The following is a 22,953-nucleotide window of genomic DNA, read 5'->3' on the forward strand; positions in this document are numbered from 1 at the left end:
AGGGGGGTTGATGGCTCTTACACCCTGAGCAAGGGAAAGAGAAGGAGAAGGAGAAGGTGGAGGGGGGATGGGATGGCAAGGTGCCATGGGAAGGAGGGGGCTGGGTGGGGCAGAAGTGTGCGCAAGAGGAGGAGAAAAGGGGGGAGCGGGCGGGAGGGAGGGGGGGGGGGGCGCAGCAGGCACATGGAACTCTTACTCTCTTTCGCTCAGTATTGAAGATCAACTTGACACCCTGGATCAAAGTTCTGTTATCCACTTAGAGGAGATGATGGGATTATAATCATCTTGCTGCTTTTAATGCATGTCCATTAACATATTAAAGGTCTAACAGCCCCATGACAGGTTCTTGTGCATCCATGTGAAGAACAAGCTGGCTAAGGAGTGCAATCATCCCTATGGCATAACTAGGCTTGCGAATGTCAGGCTACATGAAATGTAATGTGCTAGTCTTTTGAGAATGTCCAGTGAAAAACAGCATGCGAGGAATGCTGAGCAGGATCAAAAGAGGGAAAAACAGGTACAAAGGCAGGACTACAACAGAATGATCCTGCATTTGTGCATTAGTATATAGTGAGCTTGCAGATGTTCATTATGGAGGTAAATAAAGATGATTTTTTGTTAGTTAACGATTTTAGTCATGGTTCTGTGTGCATTGATGAGGATATATAACTTTTGGGTATTGTATTTAAGAGTAATTTGTCTTGTTCATGTTGTGAAATACACTGTTTATTTTGGCTTGATTAATCTCCTAGGTCTGCTTTTGCAATGGAGAGGAGGATAACTTTGCATTGACTCGGGAAATCATGGCTGGTAGGCATGTTGTGTGGTAGATGAGGTGTGTACAATGTTATAGGTGTAATTGATCATGTAAAATGAATATCCCCCTTTAAGATGGGCTTGAAGGGATATGGCAACACTTCTGTTAAGAGGAATTTCATGTTTGTGGAGTTAAGAAAACACACATTTTTTACTGATGGGCTCTAGCTCATGTGTTAATGCCTTAGACTGCCCACTCGTAGGTCCAAGGTTCTCACCTTGAAACCTACGTATACCTAATCTTCAAAAAAAAGACAGTACATGTTTCATGTTTAATGATCTTTTTGTCACTTGCTTTCAGGTCTCTCTCCTCATTTATATTGTCAAAGAAGAAGTGGAAAAGGCAATATCATATGCGAAAGCAGTCACCTTGGAAGCTGGGCAAAGTTTAGAGTTGCCTTTTGCAAGTGAACAAGTGATTGAGCTTATGGATTATGTTCTCCGACCACCCTCTGGGGGCCCTCCTGACCTCCCAAATCAAATTGATGCAGTAGCCTTTTATTTTCCGTGCACTGTGCTCTTATGCTGGTTTTTTAAGCATGCTTTTCTCATACATCCTTGAACTGTAGACCATATTGAAGCCACGGCAGAACAATATACGTAATATTTGGTGGTTTGTTTCCTGCAGGTCCTTTCCGTGCTAAACTTATATCGGTTTATTTTAATCAAGGAAACCACAGGTGATCCACTAGGTAGTTGTTCTATATTTGTCTTAAGATGTACAATGTAAAGTTTATTGCAAACACCAGGTGCCTTGCAGCCCTTTGCCCGCCGATAGTCACAAGGACATTGCTCTGCTGTGTACAGGAAAGACAAACTACACAGGAGTATTACATATAGCAAGGCTTCAAGAAGCTTGTTTGAAGTGGTTGCGGCCACTCCGTGCTGTTCTCGAAGGCTTTCAAAGAAGTTTAAGCACTGATGATTCTGAGGCGACGGCTTACGTGCTGCTTTCTCTGGCAAACTTAGAGGGGGTTCTTTGCCGTTGTCTCGAGCTGGCTGAAGGAGCATTGAGGCATCAGTCCAGCTAGTACCAATCCCTTTTAAGAGTGTGCATGCTAGCAGTCAGCTGCAGCCTTAGTGGTGATTTTGCAACATCGGTGGAACTGCCATGTGGTGGTATATGGTAATGGATGCTCCTGAATGTACAGTAGAAACTTTTCACATGCAGTCAATACTGTACACATGGCAGCAAGCCAGCCCCAAAAACATAGCTGTAAGTGTGTTTAATCTCATGGAATCTAAAAAAGAAGGGGCCATCCTATTATGGTAGTTTTGAGGATTGCACATCTGATTGAGCTGCATACCTGTCTCAATTTTTTAAATTACTCCAAAATTAGCAAGGATCTTGTAAATACCTAGGGGAATGTGGGTCAGAGTAACAGGGGAACGCCAGTTTCCCCCATGGCAAAGTTGCCCAAAATGGGCGGAACGCTGGAGGGGAATGCCTGACGTCAGAATGGCCGGGGGAACGCATGGAACGTTGGGGGAACACCGATATGGAACGGCTGGTTACCTCCCCCCGTCCCCCGGAATGAAAATGACGTTTGGTCAATTTAAAAAAACAGGGAAAATCGTTGTTGCCTCATGCCTGCCCACCGCCTGCGTATCTGTTGTTACCTCCCGCCGCCTGCGTATCTGTTGTTGCCTCCCACTGCCTGCGTATCTGCTCAGTGCTGTCACGTCAGGCCTCGTGTACCAGCGTACCTATTGTAGCCTGTCACCTTAGGCCTGCCTGTGTACCAGGGTCCAACGTACCTGCTGTGCTTGACTGTTGACATTACTCTTCAGACTTCGACTCCATCTTTCAAAGGCAAGGCAACAAGCGTGATCACTTTTCCCTCTCTTCTCTCTCTCTCTCTCTCTCTCTCAATTTGAAACTTTTACACATGTCACAGTCTGCAACTTTTACACAGTCTCCTCTTGTTCTCTCTCGAGTCTCTCTCCCTCTCCAGTCTCTCCCCCTTATATAGTCTTATATAGTAGACCAAAAAGGACTCATTTCTCTCACGCTCTCTTTCTCGTCTCATGGATAGCTTTGAAAGGCTGATCAATTTGTTGCCCAAATTTGCAGAGATCATGGCTTCCTTGGGCTCAAAGCGATTGGCTTTGAATGCTACTTGGTGGGACGAGGTTGAAAGGCTAGAACTCTATTCATATGAGGGAGGTGCAACATCATGGAAATGTAAGCAATGTAACAAAGAGAAGTCAGGAGGAGCAAACCGTGTGAGAACACATCTATGCCATGTAAACAATGAAAAATCGGAAGTGAACAAATGCCCATGGACAACACCTGAAATGCGTAGAGAGATTTTGGCAAAGTACCCAAGTGAAGAGAAAGCATATGCACGAAAGAAACCAATAATTGATGCATCTTACTTCACTAGACATGGAAAAGATATAAGCATGGGAAGATGGACAGCAGTATGGGGGACTTCGGAGCTTTGCATTTTCCCACGATTCGCAGCCTATGGGTGCAAGCTCCGGCCAATAGCAAACCCTAGGAGCAGCTGCGGATTCCTGCAAGAAAGAGATGGTAGATGCAGCTGTTTGCAAGGTTCTTTTATCATGATCATGTAGCATTCACTGTTGCCAGGTCCCCGTATTTTTTTGGAATGGTCCAGGAGATTGCACGGAATGGCCCAACATACAAGCCTCCTTCCTATGAGACACTACCGTTCCAAAGTGAACTTGGTTGTTGTATGCAGTGAGTGGATGGGATGGGCTCCTTTTCGGTCAAGAGCTGGCATAGAGGTTGCGAGAACCATACAAGACTTCACATTTTGGGATGAAGTCAACACTATCAATGTTGTGATGAAACCGATCATGCGCTTGATGCGGGTTGCAGATGGACGGTGGTAAGGTTTATGAGGAGGCTGATCGAGAAAATAGGAAAAATATGCAAGAGGTTCGAGAATTATGTAAAGCACGATGGAATGGTTATGCATGCTGCTGCTGCTGCGTATGTCGTGGATCCCGAGTTCCAAGGATGTGGACAAGAGGCCGATGATGAGATAATGGATGGTTGGGAGATAGTGCTTTCTTGTGATGATAATAAATGAAGGTTGGTGAAAGACCAACTTGGATTTGATTGCAGCAAGTTGGGAAGATTTGGATCGGTTGATGCTTGGGGTTGCTTTATGGTGGGAGGATTATGGGGCTGGTACTCCAGAGCTTCAATCATTGTCAGTAAGGATCTTATCTCAAGGTGCAAGCTCCTCTCCGATCGAGGAACTATGGAGTGTGTTAGGCCATGTTGCATCCAAGAAGAGAAACAAATTCGGGACAGAATAAGTCAATGACTTGATTTTTTAAAGTGCTAATTTGCGCTTGCTTGGTGATATGGATTCTCCCAAACCAGAGAAGTTTATAGTGCTTGATGAGGAGTCCTTAGATGATAAGGAGATACATGGACTTGCAGATCCTAGTCAAGATTTGATTGAAGCTTTGGATGTTGCGGATGTTGGTCTTGATGATATTGCGTTCTTGGATGACATAGATGATAGTCTCCTTGAAGGTATCACTGGCAGTAGCCATGCATGATATCTCCTTACTATTTGCATGTCACCTTGAGGCTTGGACTCTGGAGTTGGGTTGTTTCTTCTACCTAGGCCGTGGGCCACATTTTGTCTTTTGTCACTTATGTCATGTATGATATGGGCTTATTTATTTTGAACTCGGAGATCTATTAGTATCTATTTGCAAATTCTGTGGTGCACTAGACTTTAGTGTGTCTTTGATTTGGTTATATCTGACATTCTATAAGTATGTCTTTTTGTTTTAAGGTTAAGTATTATGGGCTTTAAAATGAGAGTGTATGTTAAGATTTATTGTCATTTCTAGGAATTATCTAGGTCGTTTCCCCTCGTTCTCATTCCCCCTTTGGCCCGTTCTCGTTCCCTTGATGGCGGCTTTCATTCCGTTTCCATTACTGTTCCGTTGCTAATATGATGTGGGTAGAGCTTTTCTTGTGGTCCCTATGGCTAGGGCTTGATCTACGACTGGAGTGGTGGCAGTGGCAACTGAGGTGGTGGATATGGTTGCGGTTGCTATTCCTGCAGTGGTGGCTATGGTCATGACTTGTGTTGCAATGGGGATGGTGGTGACTGTGGCCACGATTGTCATGCTACGATTATCACAACAATGGTGGCAACCACAAGTGGTGACTATTATCTTAACTTGCGAGTATGCCTACGATTGTAACGATTGACTGTGGCTATAGTTGTGGAGATAATGGTGGTGGTGGTCACGGTTGCGGGCATGACTGGGACTTGATTATTGGAGTATGTGTATCTGTTGCTGTAACCTGCCATGGTGGTGGTGGTTGATGGTTGCTGCAACTTGCAATGCCATGGCTACTGGCGGGCAAGGCCACTGCACTATGTTGGGCCACCATTGTAGGCTATTGAGAACCCACGCTAAAAAGTTTGATTAATCTCCTAGAGAAGGGGGAAGTTGCAGGTCCCACACTAGGTATAGGAGGAGATTTTTATGTCGATTAGGATGTCTTTAGAAGGGAGTTTCATGTCAATAGGCTCTAGGGAAAATTGATGGCACTCCGGGTTAGGGTCAAGAGCTTACCTTACCCTTATTGAAGCATGTGTTGGTCGGTCTTGCCTTAGAGCCACAATTTGCAACATCTCGTGTGGGTGTGCTAGCTTATCCATCGTGTCCTCACTCCGTTGTCACACTGGAATGCTCTCAATGCCAAAGGGCTAGATGGAGGCAAGAAGAGTTTGTACTTTACGATGGTTTTGTCTCAAAATAGGTGGAAGAAGAAGAAACTAATCGAAGAGGGAAGCCTACTCAAGCATGCATCCATCAAGCATGCATGAATTCAAAAGCATATAAGCAAGCAAGAAGAGGGAAGAAGAAGAGCTCCAAGTAAAAAATTGTAAGGGAATGATTGTGTATCACTTATTATAGAAAATGACCTATATACAAGTGACTAGTTTTCACACTAGATTGGCCAAACTTAGAATGGTTCAATCTTTATTACTAGTCTTAAGCAAGTATGTACACTGAGTTCTCTATTTGACATTAAGCTCATGGTACGGTTGCTTTATATGTTCCAGTGTCACCTTACGAAAGATAAGTGCTCCTTGTGTGGGTAAGATGGCAAAGCGCCTTACGGTAGTCGGGCCAGTGAAACCATGTTAACCTATGGAGTGATTAACATACCTCCCTTTTTAATGGTGACCGTGTCCTCGCATCACCCAAGCCAATGGTGAAGTTGTCGCCGAGAAGTGGATGGTCTAGGATACGCCATGGAGTTGGCGGCCAAGGTTATGTGGTTAATTTGGGACCGATTGATAGCCAAATGCAAGGCAAAGTGATGTGAAGCTTGGGGTAGCCTTGGTAACAGGCATCTTGTCGAGGTGACATGAAAAGTGATAGTGGATGTAGAGGTTCTTCATGCCAGGACTCCGTTGGTTTTATGGAAGTGGTGTGGCCTCTTCTACATGAGATAGTTGGTAGAAGCAGTTTTGTGTGTTGACGGAATGAATGCGAGGACTCCATGGAACGATGAACATGGGTAGATGGAGGTCCGAGACGTCTTGTCGAGACATGGCATTATGCTCGGATCTTATAGTGTGATGCCTAGAGATGGGGCATTTGTGTTATATGTACATTATGTGTGCTATGTTATATACACATTATGTGTGCATATACTAGGAGGCTAACCCACATTAGGCTTGTGAGCATGGGAGCATAGGAATAAGCTCTAGTGGAGCATGGGTAGGACTAACCTTAAGGGTTAAGGTTAGGGTCAGGCATCCAAGGGTCACACATGAGGAATGGAAAGTCAAGAGTCACTTGAGGGCCCTCCTATATAATAGGGGCATGGGGCACACTCAAGGGAGCTTGGGAGCTTGGAGGCTTGGAGGCTTATGCTATGGTCTCTTGTGTAGAGGTCCATATCTACTCATCTACCATTTCACACTATAGCTACATGCTATTGGATTGGAGTTATACCTCTTGATGGTATGGGACATCAAGGTAGAGGTATGATGTATTTCATTATTATTCATGTGTGCATTCCTTGGGCTCGGGAGTGGTTGGGTGGTTGAGTTTATGCTTGATTTATGCATGTTTATGCATAATAATTATCTAGAGAGATCTTAGGGTTTTAATAGTGGTATCAGAGCAATCTCTATTTAATTGTTGTTGATTTTTTAAGTAAATTTTAATATTTACTAATAAAAATGTTATTGTTGATTTGTGTTGATGAATTGCACGTGGATCATCGATATGGTGATTGGAACGTGTGTAACTACAATTCAATGGACGAATCGACGTTGCGGGGGAATTCCGTGAGTTAATGCTATTTTTTCTTATTTTTATGGTTAAAATCAAGCATTAATGGAATTTTTTACAAAAATACCTTAAAGTTTATGGTGGATATTTTTGATAGAATGGATTCCCTGAATTTCTAGAATTTTTAGAAATTTTTTTTTAATTTGTAAGGAATTTTTTGAGCATTTTTATGATTAAAAATATATATTTTATACATTTTGCGGGTTTTTTTCGCAGGAATGCGATCAAATTTTTGTCAATTTTCTACTGAAATTCAGGGGACAGCGTGTTAATGCATGAGATGCTCTCCCGTGTGCGTGGGACTCTCTCTGCCTCTCAAATCTGATTTTTTCTTCTTTTTTCCATGAAAAAATCTCTTAAAGATGATTTTTTTAAAAACATTAATCATAATTAATGTTAATTATGATTAAAAAAGTTTAATTAAAAACTTTAATCATGGATTAAAGGTAATCTCTCTGATTAACAGAGAGAGAGAAGAGATGGGAGGTGAAAGATTGAAATGGAGAGGAAAGGGAGGAGAGAGGGGAGAAGAGAGAGACTCTCTCTCTTGGCACTTCTACGCGCAAGTGATGGGAGGGGGAGGGGACTGCGCACAGCAGCCGGTGGAAAAAAACGCCCCCTCTCTCTCTAAAAAATCAAAATCCATGCAAAGCTTAATAAGCTTTTCTTTATTTTTTTATTTTTTTAAATTAAGTTTTTTTTATATAAAAAAAAGGTTTTTGATAATATTTCAGAAAAAAGCCTAAAAATATGAGATTTGAGGAAAAAAATCTCTGAAAATTTTCTGAAAATTTCTTCTTGAAATTTTTTGGCTTTTCATCTTCCGGAAAACCTTTGGCTTTTCGTTTTCCCGAAACCTTTTGGCTTTCTGAATTCAGGAAAAACTTTTGACCTTCCGTATTCCGAAAACCTTTGACCTTTCACATTCCGAATTTTTTTGTCTTTTCATTTTCCCAAAACTTTAGGCTTTCCGTATTCCGGGAAAACCGTTGGAATTCCAAAATTTTTTGACCGTTCGTATTCTAAATGCGTTCGGGGTAATTTAAAATTTCATTTTTAAAAAAAATTAGTGAAAAATTAGACAAAGGTTATTTTAAATTTTGAAAAAATATGGGGTTAGTGTTTGGCATGTGGTGTGTCCTTTAGGACACCCGTGACCATTCAAATTCTTTTAAAAATATATTTTTTGACAGAAAATTAAAAAATCTATTAAAATTAAAATTTTTCATTGGATTTGAGAATTGTCGGGCGGAATTGGAAATTTTGTGAACGATGGGATTCTCTAAAAAATTTAAGAATATTCTAGATATTATTTTTAGAAATCTTAAAAATTGGTATTTTTTAAAATATCAATGATATTTTGGTAAAATTTATTGCTGAAAATTTTCTGAAAAAATATAACTTTGGAATGCCATAAGATAGGTTTGGTGGAATTCAAAATTATCATATTTTGAGGTCCTAGAAAATTAGAAAAAATTAGAAAAATGATCGGTCTATAGTGTGAACCCAACTATATAAGCTATAACTATGCTAGACTCTAGTAATCCAAATGTGGCTATCACATAGCTTGCAATCCTCCACTAGCGGTATATCAACCATAATCTCACCAATCGTGCTAAGGAAAGTACTCTGTTGCGACAACGTACAATGGTCGGTCCATAGTGTGAACCCAACTATATAAGTTATAACTATGCCATACTCTAGTAATCCAAATGTGGCTACCACATAGCTAGCAATCGTCCACTAGCGGTATATCAACCATAATCTCACCAATCGTGCCCGTGGGAAAAGTATAGAAGCTATCACCCAAGCGAGTCATTAATGTTCGCAAGCAGTAGTTGCACTCAATATCTCAACAAGAGAGTAGAGCTAGTATTGCTGGAATTGTTTGCAGGTACATCGTCGGATAGCCCAATTGCCAAACCACTCGTAAACCCCAAAGAAAATCATGCTACCACCAAATCCAACTCGCTTCCACTTCCAACCAAAGTCTTGCAAGTTGCAGTCAATCCTCTTCACCCACATCCGTTCGCCATCGGCACTTAAGCACATAGAACCAGACCGTCCTTCCTACCTTGTGATCCATTCGACACCTATCCACGCACTTATGCATCCGCCGCTGATCGCTCCCAATGATTTCAACCGAACCTTATCAAGGCATTCCGACATCAGCTCCCATTATTGCATACAACATCCATGTCCCATGCCAACACTTTGCATGGATGCCTTTGACCCTGTTGTCATGACTTCTTCATTGAGTCTTGTTCTTGCTTAGTCCAACCTTCTTTCCATCCATGAAGCACAACTCTAGCGTCCGAATACTCACAAGGAATACGAGCTTTCCATCTGCGCTCGGCACGCTACGACTTCGTAAAGATGCCACCAGAGACGCCTCCATCTTGCCCAATCACATGGGCATCCCAATCATTGTCTCTAGAGCCGTTGGATTGATGCACCCAAAAGGAGATCTTCACACTCAGCAGTGATTTAATCCACCCTACTTTGTATCTCCCTCCTAAGCACCAAACTGGCCTACATTTATGCTATTCACGGGAGGTAAAGGTCAAAGCGATGCTACGTGTCCAAGGTCCACAATGTCCACCGTTCCCCACAATTCCATCCGCAAGCTATAGATGCCCTGTAATGCTTCCATTCTTTGTTCCAACATCGCTATGCTTCTAACAAGCGGACCCAATAGCCACCACCACTTCAAAACGAGGCTCGGATCCATTCAGCCATGTTCAACAAGCCACCCATCGTTCACGACTTACCAATGTCCCTGCCAGACAGGGTGAGCTTGATTCTTCCATCCTCATGGATATCCCAATCTCATTCCCAACTCCCATATCGGACAGTCTCAATACATATCAACCACCAATTTCCTATATCAACCATGTGTAAGGGTCGAAGAAAGCAGTGTGTTGAAGTTTTCATCAGACAAAGCTTCTACATGGGCCTCCGTTTTGCCGAATGCCCATGCACACCACCTACAAGATATCCACAGGTTCTCCATGTAATAGACATATATGCATTGTTCCTTTACGAACATGCATTAAGCGTCGTCAAACGTCGACCCTCTAGGTACATTTCTAGATGGGGAGACCATGGCGGGCGTAAGTACGACCCATCACCTGGACCTTCCTACAATCAGCAAGAAACTTCTGTGCCTCATTTTCGACTAGCCACCCATTCAATCCACCCTACCTCTCACCCAAACCCTGGACAATGCCATGTCCATCGAGCCACAGAGGCTTCCCAGTTCCATTGTAGTGGACACAACCATGCGCAAATCCACTACCATGCCTCTAAAAAGTAATGATCTTGACTCTCCCAAGAAAAGGAATGTCAAGAAAATGTCGAAGAAAGCAACAAAGAGAGTAAAAGAAAGCAGTTGTGTTAGAGAAGTTTTGTTTGAAGAAGTGCATCCACATGGATACACCTTCCGCCAACCATTGCCCATCCATGTCATTTGTATATTTCATGAAGAGCATCACAATTTTTTTCACTGCTCACATCCCATGGCACACTCAAACACTTGCACTTGCAACTAACCTCATCAATGCCAGCTCTCCACGTACATCTTTGGATGGGAGATCATGGCGAGCACAAGCCTCACCCATGGTACGACCCACACCTAGAGAATCCTCGACCTTACAAGTACCTCCCTCGAGCTTCCATGCCTATGTCCTCTGCTTCAACTCCACTTCACCACCAACAAAACCTCACCATGGTCGACATATTCGTCGAGCAAATTGTTAAAACCTTAAGATCTCTCTAGATAATTGTTATGCATAAACATGCATAAATCAGGCATAAACTCAACCACCCAACCACCCCCGACGAGCCCAAGGGATGCACACATGAATAATAATGAAATACATCATACCTCTACCTTGATGTCCCATACCATCAAGAGGTATAACTCCAATCCAATAGCATGTAGCTATAGTGTGAAATGGTAGATGAGTAGATATGGACCTCTACACAAGAGACCATAGCATAAGCCTCCAAGCCTCCAAGCTCCCAAGCTCCCTTGAGTGTGCCCCATGCCCCTATTATATAGGAGGGTCCTTAAGTGACTCTTGACTTTCCATTCCTCATGTGTGACCCTTGGATGCCTGACCCTAACCTTAACCCTTAAGGTTAGTCCTAACCCATGCTCCACTAGAGCTTGTTCCCATGCTCCCATGCTCACAAGCCTAATGTGGGTTAGCCTTCTAGTATATGCACACATAATGTGTATATAACATAGCACACATAATGTACATATAACATACTTTCCCTCTCTCAAAACATTGCACTCTTGCAATGAAAAGAAGAAGAACTGCGCTGAACCATCTCAACCGACTCCCAAGTCGAATCCTCAATATCCCTATATTTCTACCTAATTTTAACCTCAAGGATTAGTCAACTACAAAGTTTTCTTTCCCTGAATTCAAGTACCTTATCAGGTTCATGTGGAACATAGGATAAATAATCGACTTCAACGAGTTCTTGAGGAGTAACTGTGTTATCCTCACCTCCCAGTTTCCCTTTCAATCTATCGATATGAAAGATTGGATGAACTCTAACAATTGGAGGTCGTTTTAGTTCATACGCAACCGTGCCAATCCGATGAATAACTCGAAATGGACCACAATATCTAGGAGATAAACTCGAGCATTTTTCCATTAACAAAGTCTGAAAATCTTTAGGAACATTAAAATAAACCAACGCTCCTGGTTCAAAAGACCGAGATGCGCGTCCCCTATCAGCATAAAACTGTGCCCTATCATGAGCACTCCTGATAGAATCCCGAGCTTCGGTCAGTATTTCCTACATATCACGCAAGAAATCTCTCGATGTATCAAGCTCGATGTCCTTAAGACTAACATCAATAGGTGCCCTGGGTTAATACCTATACATAAGTATGTACGGACTAAAACCAATAGCCGTATATTTAAAACTGTTATAGGCAAATTCCATCATTGGAATATTTCCCAATATGATGATTTTCTAGAGACATATGCACGAAGCATATCCTCTACAATCTGATTCATACACTCTGTTTGCCCATCAAACTACTGCGGATGATCAGAGCAATTCACATTCAAAGTAACTTCCTCGTTGTAAACCTTTCGGAATAAAGTAGGAAAACATGGCATTTTAACAGCAGAAACCAGGGATTCATCGGCGCCCCGACATATCCACATCTGCATATATGGAATAAACGATGTCTTGAGTTACCCATATCAACATAGAGAGTCATCAACGTCTCGATGAGTTACATATGTCCATTCGTAAACCTATCAGGTTGACTATATAAATTACCTAAAGTACGGAACTAGAGAAAGAAATGCCAACAAAGGAAGAATCCAAATTTCCTTATCCAAACACAACAAGATAAACTTGTTTGACCTCTAAAGAAAGAGATTTCAACAAGTGAAAATGCCGATGAGATTACCCTCATCACAACATGCAGGCTATAGATAAAAGAAGTTTATCTAGAGAATGCCCACACTACAACTTCTAGTGAATTTAGAAAATAAGATTGTCTTTGAATGTTGAGGTCAACATGCTAAGTGATGTAAGAAAAGCAACAATCTTGAGCCCAAATTATCCTATAAGATAATATATGTGAGGGATCACTAGCGTCCCATACCACCATGATACCACCCATACATACCTTAACAATTTGAAACTCCCTAGTATGCCGTCTAGGAAAATATGAATAAAATCCTCTATAAAAGGAATAAGATGGCCTTATCCAGACTTTCACATACTAAAATCTGTCTCTATATACCTAAGACTACATCAAGGAATAACTCCTTCCAAGTACATCATTAGAAAAGGAATTGAATTATTGGCGCCTTTCTAATGATAACTACCCAAAACACAATAAAGTTAGGATAGAAAAATCACTCACCTAGATATATAAGCAACTAAGTATCCGAGTTGGAATATATACAAGAGTATAAGAAATATACTCCAAAATTATGTACAAAAAACGAAGGCAAATGCTACCTTCAAGGCACATGAAATTATCCAAAAGATCAAAAGATCCTTATAAAACCATGGATAAAAGCATAGAAGCTCCTTAAATCCATAAAAACCATAGTTGATCATAAAAATCAATGCATCTAATGGACATAAATCATGCCAAAAGAAGCATTAAAATTGGTGGTCAACTCATCAATCCCCGGAGTATATGAACGTTGTGTTGTTTAAATAAAACTCCAAAGTAAGAAAGTGAAACACATGTGTGTAGCACTCAATAAGAAAACCCTAGACATAAGTGATCTAGGCAGAACCTGATGAGTCCATATAAAACTTGAAAAACATCCAATAAAAATCCACCAAAACAAACTGATGAACTAACTCATGATAGAGGCTTAAGAAATTAAGCACAAACCACACTTAAATAAGTGTAAAATAAATTATCATGGAAAAGTGTCAAAGGTGAAATACACTTTAAACGTAAATTATAGCCATCAAAAGAAATTAAGGAACATGTCCAAAAAGAATGGCTTAAAAATGGTAAAAAATCATGAATACATCGTTTGGAATTAATCCAAACATAAATATCCATTAATACGAGATATAATCGTATTAATAATATGCGAATAACCCGCATCTATCTAATGTCAGCATGAGAAAACATACTTCAACACCTCAAAAATATTAAATTCTCGAGAAAAAGAATTATCATGATTTTTGTACTTTCCTTTATAATATGTTCTCTTATCTATTTATGTTGATGGTTGTAGAGAAGAGAAGAAGAAATATTAAATTCTCGAGAAAAAGAATTATCATGATTTTTGTACTTTCCTTTATAATATGTTCTCTTATCTATTTATGTTAATGGTTGTAGAGAAGAGAAAACATACTTCAACACCTCAAAAATATTAAATTCTCGAGAAAAAGAATTATCATGATTTTTGTACTTTCCTTTATAATATGTTCTCTTATCTATTTATGTTAATGGTTGTAGAGAAGAGAAGAAGAAATAACAAAATTTAGCCATCTATCTCTCTTTTGTCTTGCTCTTCTTGTGTGTGTGTGTGTTTGCTTGCAAGAAACTTAAACTCTCCGTGTCTTCCGCATTCTCTCTTTATGGTATCAAAGCTTCGACTCATGTGAGAGCTAAGGAGGCAAGCAAGGAAGAAGAACACATGTAAGAGTATTTCCATCTCTTTCTCTCTTTGATTTTGAAGCCGAACCTTTGGTAGCTGTGAGAGCTACAGGCAGACAAGGAAATCACTGTCATGGATTGAGGCATTCTTTTGAGTAAAGGAAGAAGATCATATTGTCGTTTTGGCTTTGCAAGTTTTTCTCAGGTACTCTGTGAAAGCGTCAATGTTGACTGTATATGCTAATTTTTGATTCGGTGCGAAGTTACGACATAAATTTGGTTGCAAGAAAGTGCATGGAGAGAATCTAACTATTACAAGTGTTGTGGATGTATGTTTGTATATAATTGGTTCATATGTAGTTGCAGTATAGCAGGTTTACAAAACCGCAGTGTTAGTGATTTGTAGCCATAAGTGCAAAAGTTTTTGAAAAGCACCATTTGGTGAGTTGTTGCAGATATTTTCTTACGAGAAAAGGATATTGGATGTTTGTCACAGGTGATGCAAGGAAACCAAAGATTGGTGAAGAAACCCTCACCCTTCAGCAAGTCTAGGCATATAAAACATGGCATGAAAGAGCTAGAAAGGTATTGTATTGGTTGCTTGTCAGTGTGACAGACTCTAATTGTGCATATGTAGGATACCCAAACGCTTAAGGAGGCTTAGGATACCTTGGTGAAGATATATATCACAGACAACTAATCTCGAAATATGCAGCTAAAGTAGGAGCTACATAATGTGACTAGAGGGAAGCTGAGTATAAATGATTACTCAGTGAAGGTTAAGGGGCTTGCAAATGTCCTTTCTTCTATTGGATCACCTTGTATAGATGATGATGATATAGTTTCGGTGACCTTGGATAGTCATGGCAAGGAAGACAACTAGTTTTAGACCTTCATTGGAAATTGAGAGAACTTGCTTGATTTTCAGGAACTGATTGCTCTCCTTATCCATGAGGAGATGACTATTGAGGGAGGTTCTTCCTTTGGAAATTCACATGAGTAAGCTTGCTACTCAGATACGGGTAGAGGTAGAGGTAGATCATCATCTCTAGAGGCTTTGGTGGAGGCCGTTTTGAGAATTGAAATCGTGTGTAGCTACAATAACATGAATCTAATATACAAACAAGAGGCCACTCTAGAGGCGCGGGATTAGAGGGGACGAGGTGGTTGGCAAAGAAATCAGAATGCAAATAGCATAGAGTGTCATTACTATGGCAAACTAGGGTACATTGCAAAGCGGCGGATGCTATAAAAAGCAGAATGATATGAAAAGGAGAAATTTACAGAAAGGCAACTATGCATCATAAAGTAAACAGGGTGATGATAGTAGTGAGCAGCTATTTGTGATGCAAGATATGCTCAGTTTCACGATAGGAGATGTGTTAGGATCATGAGATATTTGGTATGTGGAATCTGGGGCTTCTAACTACACGACTAATCATGGTAACTGGTTTAGAGATATGTAGAAAATGGAAAAACCATGTTATGTAGAAGCAAGTGATAATATTGCGCATCCCATTGCGCATGTTAGTAAAGTACCTTTGTCTATGCATGATAGCAAAATGAAGTACTTCGCAAATATACATCATATTTCAAATATTACAAAGAACCTAGTTTCTGTTAGACAAATGTTTGAGCAAGGTTTGCAACAATTGTTGAAGACTGTTTTGTGGTAAACTTTAAAAATCTATGTTGCTTAATTGCAAAGGGTAAGACAAATTATAGGATGTTTACTTTGGAGGTTAACATGTCTGAGGTGAAGGCAACCATGTTTGCACATGGAGCATGTGTCATTGCAACAATTGTTGAAGATTGTTTTGTGGAAGACTTTAAAAATCTATGTTGCTTAATTGCAAAGGGTAAGAGAAATTATAGGATGTTTACTTTGGAGGTTAACATGTCTGAGGTGAAGACAACCATGTTTGCACATAGAGCATGTGTCATTGCAGCTATTGACATATGGCACAAGCGCATTGGTCTTGTGAATATACAATGATTGAAGTCTATGCAGGTTCAAAATGTTGTTACAGGTTTGCTAAAGATTAAGATTGATGGTACGCTTTAATTATGTGAAGTATGGCATCTTGGTAAGCAAGGAAAATATACTTTCTTGCATGAAAAGCACATCAGTACAAGACCATGGGATGTTATATATTCGGATGTATAGACATCGATTAAGACTATAACAATTGTAAGTTACAAGTATTATGTTACATTCATTGATGATCACACTACAAAAGTGTGGGTTTATTTCATGGAGGAGAAAAGTGAGATGTTTGGCATACTTTTAGAGATTTAAAGTCTTGGTTGAAAAGGAAAAAGACATGCAAATAAAATGCCTAGTAGGGGAGAGTATTTTTCGAATGAGTTCAGTGATTTCTTGAGAAAGTAGGAAATCAAGAGACAATTTATATGCAGGTACACAACAGAATGATATTGCTTAAAGAAAAAATTATAGAAGTGACATGTACCTTGATGTATGAAAAGAATATGTGAGATTATTTTTTAGGTAAAAGCAGCATCATAACTATTGTTTACATTATGAACATGACTCTTACTACAATAACTTATGATATGATACCCAAATAGAAATTTATAAGTATAAAATCAAATGTCTCACTTGAAAGTATTTGGATGTATTGCATATGTGCATATTTGCGATAAAGTGGAGACAAAGTTGGATTCAAAAGCAGAGAAATGCATCTTCCTTGTTTATGCTTTGGAGTATAAAGGTTATAGATATTATAATCCTACCACTCGTGAGATGCAAGTAAGCAGAGATGTTGTCTTTGATGAGATGAGTAGCTAGTATATACCAATGAAGGTAACAGAAGATGTAAGTATTAATGTTGTCTCACATGTAGAGCAACACAGGTGCTTAGTGTACCTAGAGAGTCCTCTAATAGTGGATCCAGTGTTAGTCCATGGCGAGGCAAGCTAAAGACAGATATAGGTATACATGTATCATGCAAAGGGAAGGAAAAGGTAGATCAACCTTTTGTGCTTGATTTGTCGGTAGGTCACTCATATTTGGATGGTGAGTCTTGTGGCTTTGAGCTGAGCCTCGATAAGGATCTTGGCATTTCATCAGTGGTTACTCGTGGTGTAAGGAGAACAAGATTGTTTTAAGGACACCTGACAATGATCGAGGTGTACACAGGTCTATAAGGGTTTGATACCTTGTTGACAAGTTGAGATATGATGGATATATAGTCTATCATTATGTTTACATGGTTAAAGCAACACATGAGTTGGAGTCCACTTGTTTTGAGCAGGTACTTGGAAATAAAAAATGGAAAGATACCATGGATGAGGAGACGGTAGCATTTGATGCAAATACAACATGGAAGTTAGTGCCTTTGTCGAAGGAAAAGAAAGTAATTGGATGTAAGTGGGTGTATAAGGTCAATCATAGCTCAGATTTATCAGTGAGTAAGTATAAGGTAAGATAGGTTGTCAAGGGTTATGCACAGACCTATGGCATTGACTATGAGGAGACACTGAGCTCGGTTACGAGAATGGGAACTTAAAAGCTGTCATTGCTATGGCTGCAACAAAGGGTTGGTCTTTACGTCAGATGGATGTAAAGAATTTCTTCTTGCATGGTGATTTGTAAGAAGTATACATGATGTAGCCATGGGTTATGAGAGTGATGCACACTTAGATTTTGTGTGTAGGTTACACACAACCTTGTATAACTTGAAGAAGGCATCCAAAGCATAGTCAAACATTATCGGGGAATATCTTGTTTTAGATATCCAATGTAGATTTTTTACTTTATGTGAAAAAGATAGATAGAGGAATCATGCTCTTAGTCATTTATGTGGATGACTTGATTATCATTGGTGATAGTGATGTTGACATACATGATGTCAGAATGCTTTTGAAGCAGAAGTTTGAGATGAAGGATTTGGATGAGCTGCAGTATTTCTTGAGTATAGAGGTGGTGAGATCACATTATGGCATTTTGTTGTTACAGAGACAGTATGGCCTTGTCTAAGTATGGTATGACAAGCTGTAAGCCTATTTTAGTGCCATTGGAGCAGAACACAAAGCTTTTCGGAGATACACGTGAGCTTTTGGAGGACCCCACTATGTGCATGTATTTAGTAGGTATAGCTTGATCTACATGACCATTTCTAGACTAGACTTCAGCTATGTTATTGGAGTTGTGAGTCAGTTTATGCAAGCTCCCTAGAAAGAAACACTTAGATGTTGCTAGACTGATTCTCAGGTACATAAAGTCCATAGTTGATTATGGACTTTTATAGGAGGCTGGCACAGAGACATAGCTACATGGATACACATATATTGATTGGGCTAGTAGTGTATAAAGGAGATCTACTGGTAGCTTTATATTTTCTTTTGGGAGTGCTGTTGTGAGTTGGAGCAGTAAGAAACAAAATACATAAATAAGATATAGGGACACTGCTATGGCAACTTGTGAGGTAGCTTGGTTTTAGAAGCTACTAGGTGATATGGGTGCACCCATGTAGGTAGGGTTGTTGTCATTTATTGTAACATGAGGTAGCATACAGTCAGCCAGTTAACAGAGCATACCATGCTAGGACGAAGCACATTGAGGTGCATTATCACTTTGTAAGGAAGAAGGTTCTAGCAGGTGATGTAGATATGATATATATCAACACAGAGGATCAGGTGGTTGACATCTTGATGAAGGCATTGGGTACAAAGAAGCTTTGCAAGTTTAGGAGCTTACTTGGAGTATCGTGGAGTTGAGCTCGAGGTTGAGATATCGACCTTAACTAGTGCTACATACATTAATGACTTGCTTGGACATTAATGACTAGCAGAGCTGGTGAGATTATGACTGATATGCTGCTAATGGACGATAAGTTGTGTAACAGCTGCATTTGGATTACTAGAAGATGGCATAGTTATAGTGCTAGCTCATATAGTCGGGTTCACATTATGGACCTACCATTGTATGTCATAGTAGGAGAGTACTTTCCATTGTAGTATGTTCTCTTATCTCTTTATGTTAATGCTTGTAGAGAAGAGAAGAAGATAGAAGAAAATTTAACCATCTCTCTCTCCCGTGTCTTGCTCTCTCTTGTGTGTGTGTAAATGTTTACGTGCGAGGAACTCAAGCTTTTCCTCTCCGCATTCTCTTAAACTCAAGCTCTCCCTCTCTCATGCATTCTCTTTACCTCCATGGAGAGTGCTCCACCCACTCAGTGGGGAGCCAAAATATGCAGTAGGAGGAGGGTGAAGTGGTTACTTACACTTACTGGGTTGTCACGAAGAATGCGGACATCAATGTTGCATTGATTGTCGCTTGTCGGATCACCTGTAGCATCCAGATGAAGGCGGTTGCTTGGTGGTGGCCTCTTGCTTGCTGTGGTGCTACATCGTGGTCGGCATTGGGATTGGGACACCGAGGGTCTTGGAGCTCTGTTGGGTTGCCGGCAGTGCATGGAATGTGCTGATGGGTTGTTGGATAAGCCAAGGGTGGTGTGGTGTGTTTGGTGGAGAGGCTGGGATGTACGTTGGAGAAGAATATGGGAAGACCGATTTTGCATATAAGCTTGAGCCTTGGACCACTTCACAACAACACTTTTCTCAAGAATTTGGCATTAGTAAACAATTGCAATGCTCTTGAAAGATAGCTTTTATGGAGCATATTTAGAGGCTCTCTCCCCGGCTTGCTCTCAATACACACATATATACACAAGTGTACATAAAATAAGATAAGACACATGCTTTTAGAACACACATAGAGATCATTGTGTCTGGCTTGATGGCCTCTTTTAGCATTTTTTGGAAAAAGTGTGAGAGCACCACCCACGATCAACATGACCTTCAATCATTGCACACCTTGACACCACATCATGCATTGGTATTTCCTCGAAGACTTGTGCTATTTCTTCAACGCTTCCACCTTTTGCATGCATGTCTACAAGTGCGCTAGTTGTGTCCTTATCTGATTTAAGCTCCATCTTGAAAAGTCGACCATATGTCCGCCTGCCTTTTTCTATTGCTGCTATGCTGGCACAAGCAAGCTCTCAAGACACTTAGGAGCTCACCTTTGTTTGCTTTAATTTCTTTTGGCTTGCATTTGACAAATTTATGCCATGATTTACATCTTGGTAGGTTTATTCTCAATGTTTTATGAGAGTTAATTGATATAATGTGGAGATGTTCCATGGCATCGGAGGAGACACATATGGCATTCTCTTAACCAAGATTATCAATTGTGCATGTGACAATGTATTCTGCGTCGCTTCTGTCAGTGTTCAAGGGGTATGCACGCCACCTACATCAAGTCATGTACGAAAATGAGGTTATCACCACGGTGTGCAGCCAGCCATGTATGCATTCATGGGGGGCACCATAAGGCACACCCAGCAATAGCAAAACCAATCTGCCCTGTGGCATTATCCCTCGGCAAAAGACGGTACGAAGGAGTATCCAGCTTCAAGCCCATAGGCTCCACCATGCCCGCTAGTCTGAACTTTCTTGTCCATGTTTGTAAGCGTAGCCCTTCACTTCACGTCTCTAGCCACCATGGGCATATAAGGTTCTTCGCTTGTCTGCTCCAGCAAACTCCGCATTGGCCGTCTTTTCATACGCAAAGGCAGCGGGCTGGGTCCCAGCCCCAATGCCTGCCTAAAGATGGCAGCTTGCCACAGGGCTATTATGAGGAAGATTTGGGTCCCATCGTTAATCAATCAAGAGCTCTCCTTTGTGCAGTTTTGCAGAATCGACGGACTTTGTCAGTTGCTTCTTTTTTGGCATCTTCGGATCTCAATCCTAATGTTTGGCAAAGATTGACAGACGCTTGAAGTTCATGGAAACGCGCACCATGTCAGGGGCATCTACTAATGAACGTCCACACGAGCTTGCCAAAGCTTGGGTCAAACTTCACCAGAGCCATGTGCCTGATCTGCGGAAAGGGAGCTGCTGCAATGGAAGTAGCAACAACACGCGGCTGTGCATGCAACCAAGAAACGGCATCAGCTTAGTGAACAGGAGGCGGAGGAGAAAGGGGCACATGAGGGCGAGGGCGAGGGCGAGGGCGAAGGAGAGGCGTCGGAGGGAGGGCAGGTAGAGGTGCAGGGTGTGAATTTTTAAAAAATTTAAATTCTCTCTCCAACGAGCGATTTTTGCTTCTCTCTAGGCATCAGGCGATTCTCTCTCTATAGGCATGAGGCGATAGGCAATCCAAGTGCCACGTCATCAAAAATTGTGATCCAAGCAACCCGATCATGCAATCACACTTCCTTGATGATTTGACATCTGTGATCGTAGATCTCACTTCCACAATTGCAATTTGACGAACGTCACCGCTTCCACGATCGTGGTTTGACATCACCGATCTCACACCTTGAATTTTTTGAACCTCAGATTGTGCAATCCGACTCCTAGACAATTCAACTTTCTAGATGATTCAACATCCTTAATTGTCGGTTCTTGGATCACGGGTTGACCTAATTTTCGACGGCGGACGATCCCACTTTCCAAACGATTCAATTTCTTTGATCGTCGATTCTTGGATCATGGTGGCAATACGACTATTGAATGATCCAACTTTCTAGATGATTCAAATGCATGCTCCAAGCTTTCAGGGAAAGCCTGGGGTGGCCTTAAGCTTATAAATATGCCTCTCCATCCTCTTTTTCTCCACACCTTCTTTTGGGAAGATGTGAGTGATTTTGTTATCAATTCAAATACCTTTTCTATCATAAGTCAATTATTGGGTGGTATAGCTTGCCTTTTTGTATAGTACAAGCAGTTTTGGTATTTTTGTGTGCACTTCTTCCCACATAAAAATTCATGAATTTCTCTTGGTGCTTGAGCTCTCCTCCACTCCAACTTGGCTACTACACCTCATCAAATAGCCACTACTAAAGGTTCATCCCTACTTTTAAATTCAAATTTTCAAATAATCTCTCTTGCATGAAGTATATCTTGGACCTATGCATTAGCAAATTTTAAATCTAAATTTTGGTAAATATATTAAATTTTATGAATTAATAATAAATAGGATTATTAAATCCCATTTATATTTTGTTATTTTTCTATATATTAAATTTTATGAATTAATAATAAATAGGATTATTCAGTCATTTAGTGTTAGGATTAATTTTTTCCTTTCTATTTGTCAAAATAGTATTTAGATATCCACTAGAAGCTAGGATTAACTAGTTTTTTGCTTTTGGTCCTTACAATTGATTTTTAGAGAACTCTTATATCCCAACACATTCCCAATCTTAGAAATTAAAAAATTATTAGCTATTTGGATCATTCGAGTAATAATATTTATTTTTCACTTGTGTAACTCTAAATTGGTAGTCAATTAATCTTTCTTATAGAATTTCTTTAGTTCATATGTGAGAAATTTTCCATATACACGCATAGAGGCTATTTACATGCTATAGCTAGTTATATATTACATATTAATATTTTATGCTGAAAATAGTATGTATGTGCTCAGTTTAATACTTTTACTTCTATAATTAGATTCTTTAAGCTAAAAATAACTTATGTACATAGTTAGAGGTGGTTCTTATGCGAAAAGTGGTATACGTAATGGTCCATGTCGAATATAACATTATATGCTAAAAATATCTTCTTAAGTTAAAAATAGCTCCAATCAACTAAAAATAGCTATCTATTTTAAATTTAGAGCTCATAAGCTAAAAATAAATTATCCTTGTTAAGAATAGCATTTAAGTGCTAAAGAT

At 40.2% G+C, this 22,953-nt stretch overlaps 1 protein-coding gene across 10 annotated transcripts in view; it reads left to right on the top strand.

The window, feature by feature from the left end:
• ALF4 (aberrant root formation protein) overlaps positions 1 to 22,953 on the top strand; it is a 132,946-nt gene that overhangs the window by 109,314 nt on the left and 679 nt on the right. For 3 of the 10 annotated variants that reach the window (XR_015268051.1, XR_015268049.1, XM_086813120.1), the window contains 3 exons: positions 1,118 to 1,306; positions 1,445 to 1,496; positions 1,624 to 2,088. Coding sequence is in view for 3 of the 10 variants with exons in the window: in XM_086813120.1 (XP_086669246.1) it covers positions 1,118 to 1,306; positions 1,445 to 1,496; positions 1,624 to 1,847 (465 nt within the window). In the remaining 7 variants the exon portion in view is untranslated. Of the gene's footprint in view, positions 1 to 752; positions 811 to 1,117; positions 1,307 to 1,444; positions 1,509 to 1,623; positions 2,089 to 2,890; positions 4,521 to 7,174; positions 7,320 to 22,953 lie in introns of those variants that run through there. The other 7 variants (XR_015268052.1, XR_015268050.1, XM_086813121.1 and 4 more) reach the window with 5 other exon arrangements.

This window comes from Cibotium barometz, chromosome 19 (genome assembly GCF_041138505.1).
Source record: "Cibotium barometz isolate CiBa-2024 chromosome 19, ASM4113850v1, whole genome shotgun sequence".
Taxonomy (NCBI): Eukaryota; Viridiplantae; Streptophyta; class Polypodiopsida; order Cyatheales; family Cibotiaceae; genus Cibotium; species Cibotium barometz.